Source organism: Octopus bimaculoides, chromosome 1 (assembly GCF_001194135.2).
Source record: "Octopus bimaculoides isolate UCB-OBI-ISO-001 chromosome 1, ASM119413v2, whole genome shotgun sequence".
Lineage (NCBI taxonomy): Eukaryota > Metazoa > Mollusca > Cephalopoda > Octopoda > Octopodidae > Octopus > Octopus bimaculoides.
Window position 1 is genome coordinate 87,443,090 of NC_068981.1, and position 4,306 is coordinate 87,447,395.

At 35.8% G+C, this 4,306-nt stretch overlaps 1 protein-coding gene across 1 annotated transcript in view; it reads right to left on the reverse strand.

The window, feature by feature from the left end:
• The window catches only part of LOC106876324 (cell division cycle-associated protein 7), a 44,757-nt gene that overhangs the window by 6,528 nt on the left and 33,923 nt on the right, over nucleotides 1–4,306 (reverse strand). The window contains exons 6-8 of the mRNA XM_014924824.2: nucleotides 3,944–4,084; nucleotides 2,521–2,607; nucleotides 2,074–2,136 (exon numbers count right to left, since the gene is read on the reverse strand). Of these exons, the coding sequence (XP_014780310.1) occupies nucleotides 2,074–2,136; nucleotides 2,521–2,607; nucleotides 3,944–4,084 (291 nt within the window). The remainder of the gene's footprint in view (nucleotides 1–2,073; nucleotides 2,137–2,520; nucleotides 2,608–3,943; nucleotides 4,085–4,306) is intronic.

The window sequence follows — 4,306 nt, forward strand, 5'->3', positions numbered from 1 at the left end:
GATTTTATTCTTAAAATGTTGGCAGAAAGAGACATTCATTTGGGAAAGCAGTATGAGCTAGGTTAAAAAAAATAAATAAAGCTAGGTTAAAAAAATAAAGCGACAACAAGTAGCACCAAAATGGTCACCTTGTTAACACAATATTCATAGACAAGAAGATTTTAAACAAGTTATCTATAATACAAATAAAACTGTAACCAGGCAACAGAAAAGTGGTAAACTGGAGAAAGTTATCTCATTCACAATAATCTCTCAAAATAGAATAACTTGTTAATGCTTGTAGCACTTATTCCGTAAATTTTTTGTATAAATTCCTTTCAATCTTAACACAGGAACAATTTTCCTGATAAGCAAATTTTTATTTTGCTCTATTTCACTAGTAACTTATTATATACACATATATCCTATCTTTTACTTGCTTCAGTTGCTAGACTGCAGCCATGCTGGAGCACTGCCTTAAAGGATTTTTAGCCAAACAAATCAACTCCAAAATTTATTTCGGCCTAGTACTTATTTTATCAGTATCTTATGGGAGATGTAAACACACCAAGAGCAGTTGTCAAGTGGTGATGGGGAGACAAAGGCAACACACACACACACATATATATATATATATATAATAGACTACCCGTGACCTACTGGGTCACCAATAGTTCAAGGTACCCGAAAAAAATCGCATATCTCAGGAATCCATGGTCCGATTTACGCCTAATTCTGTTTGTATTCACATTTCAGGGGCACCTTACTTTCTGAGTATTTTCCCATTATGCACTGGTTTAGCTGTATTAAATTACAGACAAGCACACAAAACTATCCAGGTACCAGACTTCTGTGATTGTTGCGGCAGACTTTTTCCTAACACCAACCACTCAGCAGAGTGGACTTAGTGCTTTTTACGTGGCACAAGCACAGGCGAGGTGAGTAGTGCTTTTTATGTGGCACAAGCATAGGAAAGGTCAGTTTTGGCAAGGTTTTTACAGCTGGATGCCCTTCCGAACACCAATCACTTTACAGTGTGAACTGGATGCTTTTAAGTGGCACCTGCACTGACAGGGTCATCAAGTACTTGCAAGACATAAAAAAAAACTTTAAAAAGAGGAGGAGGCATTAGAGGAGGTGATGATGAAAAGGTTATAGTGAGACAGATACAGGTGTTTTGCTGTATAGGAAGTACAAGGTTACCCAGCCAGAGAGAGAAAGATCAGGAATGAAGACAGAAACAGGTGCGCTACCACAAAGAAAATACATGGTTGCTCAACCTAAGGGAAGTGCAGGAGAAGGAGAGAGAGAGAGGGGGAAACTGCAGGATGGTGATGGTGGCAAAATGCTGGGCATACTCACAAGGGGCGGGGGGTCAGAATATAAATGAGATGGTTGAGTAAAGGAAAAGAGAGATATAGAGATGGTGGCAAGTGCCAGGGCATACCCTCATGGTTCAAATGCAATAATATAAGTGGCAGGATATTGCAAAGGAAGTGTGATTAAAGAGTGCAAGTAAGTGGCAATAGACCTGGGTATAGAGTTGGAGGGGCTACCAGATAGCAATGATACAGAGGAATAGGGGTGTGAGGACAAGATTGGGGAGTAAGAGTTAGGCATAGTGTATGAAGAAGGAAATGTGAGAAAGAGATGTAAATCGGTTTGTTGGGGTAGGGTAAGGAAATAGTTTTCTTGTTATGTGTGGGTGGAACAACCAGGTCGGGAGCTAGCAGATAGCAATAATATAGTGAGACAGGGCATGTGGGTAGATCGCTCAGGTCGGGAACAAGCAGAGATCAATGATACAGTGGCACAGGGCAAAGAGAACAGGATTGGGGAGAGGAAGGTAATCATAGTACATGAAGTGGAAATGTAAGGAAGAGAAGAGATGTAGTGATGTAGTTTGGTTTGTTGTGGTAGAGTATGTGAGAAGGTTTTTTGTTAAGTGTGGGTGGTACACACAGCGCTTCTGTACAAATATCCAGCCTGTCTCTTATACGAGAGAGAGAGAAAAAAAACAATGAGGATACACTTAAGTGAATCTAATACACTGTAAGTATAAACAAGTAAGTCTAACAAATTAAAAATATTTACCGCATCTTTGAGTGCATCAACAGCAGCTTCACCATACCGGTTCCTTAAACAAGGTCCACAAAACTTAAGTAAAAAAAAAAATTATTGAAATTATAAACGAGGAATACATTTTACAGTTAGTTTATCTTTGAATCAATTAACAATTAGACACAATACACTAACTTCTAAAATGTATTCAATCCATAATGTAAAATATATTTAATCCAAAATATGTCTCACTCTTTAGCATTCAGATTACTCTGTCAAATATAATGCTTATTTATTTACATTGTTTTGAGTTAATCATGCATTATCTTGTAACTTTATGATTTCAATGATGTGACTGTTTATTTTTAAAATGACATTCTAAGGTAGCATAAAACAGGTAGAATATTTGGGCCTGATATGGTCGGTTGAAATGCTAAAGGGTTAACTCATAATGTAAGAGTTGCAAAACCTCCAACTTACTTGACCACGAACACCAACACAGTTAGATGACCGGCAAATAGTCTTCATATCTGATGTCTTTTGCCGGCACTGATGGCATGTTGTACCCTAAAACAAAAAGAAAAAATGGGAACAGATTAAAATTTTGTATTACTAAGTAATCTCATCCAAGCCCATGATTTCATTACTTTATTTAAGGAATAAACAAATATTCACATAGCCAAACATTAGATAAGTAATTGGTTTGATTGAGTTACTACAATGATCTATTTCTCTTTGCAACCCTATAAGCATAAATAACAGAATGAGCTGTCTACCACATTCCACCCAAAACAGATTTGTGAAACTGAACTGGTATTTACATGTGAGAGATACTAGCAGTACCCCAGTACGTAGAGAACCAAACTTTGATCCCTTATTTAAAATAAGACCCCTCATCGACTGCGTTAAAAATGCATATAAAACATTTTACAACCTAGAGACATACTTATCCGTCGGTGAGGGCATGGTGAGGTATAAAGGAAGGGTACGCTTCCAACAATATATGCCAGGAAGGCCCACGAAATGGGAGCTCAAAGTTTGGAAAATTTGTGAAGCAAATTTGCCTGTAAGGTGAGTGACAAGTTTTGATTTAATTTCTATTGTAAATTTTAGTTATATATGTTCCTGTGTATTCATGTATGTGTGTGAGTATATTTCATTTAGTTAATGTATTTAATTTTCTAGTTTTCTTCAAAAACAAATTCCAGCATTTCATTTTATTTTACCTGTTCTTATGTGCATTAAATTCAACTGATAATCTAGTGATGTGCACAATTCTTCTATATTAAAATTTTGTTGCATACCCAATTGAATATTAGCTGATGATTCATTTTCTATGGTAATGCTTAAACAATTTTTTACATTTTGCTCAGTTTAACTGGATTTACTTGTAATTAGAGTCACTTTGAGACAAAAAATATGCAATACAATTAATAACCCTTTCTTCAATTATGTTCCAAATATCACATTAATATGTTGATATGGAAAAAAAGTTGCAGTTGTTTAATGAAACTAGTCTAAATTCATGATTATTTTAGAATTTAATTGAAACTCATGAGGGGTGTATCTTGGTCAGAAATATAGTAACAAAAGGGTTAAAGAATCATTTGGTTTCATTAAGTCTTAAATTTAATAAAATATAAGTTAAAATTTAACCCTTTAGCATTCAGATTATTCTGTCAAATGTAATGCATATTTATTCACATTGTTTTGAAATAATAATGCGTTATCTGAAAACTTCAAGTGTTCATTGGGACAATTGCTTATTTGTAGAATAACATTGTAGGGTAGGTGTGAGAGGCCAGTTTTAATGTAAAACAAGTAGAAAATATGAGCTGGATATGACCAGTTTAAATACTAAAGGGTTAAATTCTCCAAAATTTAACAGCATACTTATACTTACACATAAACTGTCGTATTTCTTTTGGCTAACATACTCAGCAACCAATTCTAAATCAGCTTCTGTTATTTCATCAGGGGATTTCACTTTTGGTGGAACTCGAGCCATTCTTCGATTGTCCAGAAGACATTGTTCACTTGAAACCTACAAACAGCATAAAATATACAATTATATATAAATATGTCTATACAATATAAATAGGCATAGGAGTGGCTGTGTGGTAAGTAGCTTGCTTACGAACCGCATGGTTCTGGGTTCAGTCCCACTGCGTGACGCCTTGGGCAAGTGTCTGCTACTATAGCTTCGGGCTGACCAAAGCCTTGTGAGTGGATTTGGTAGACGGAAACTGAAAGAGGCCCGTCGTAT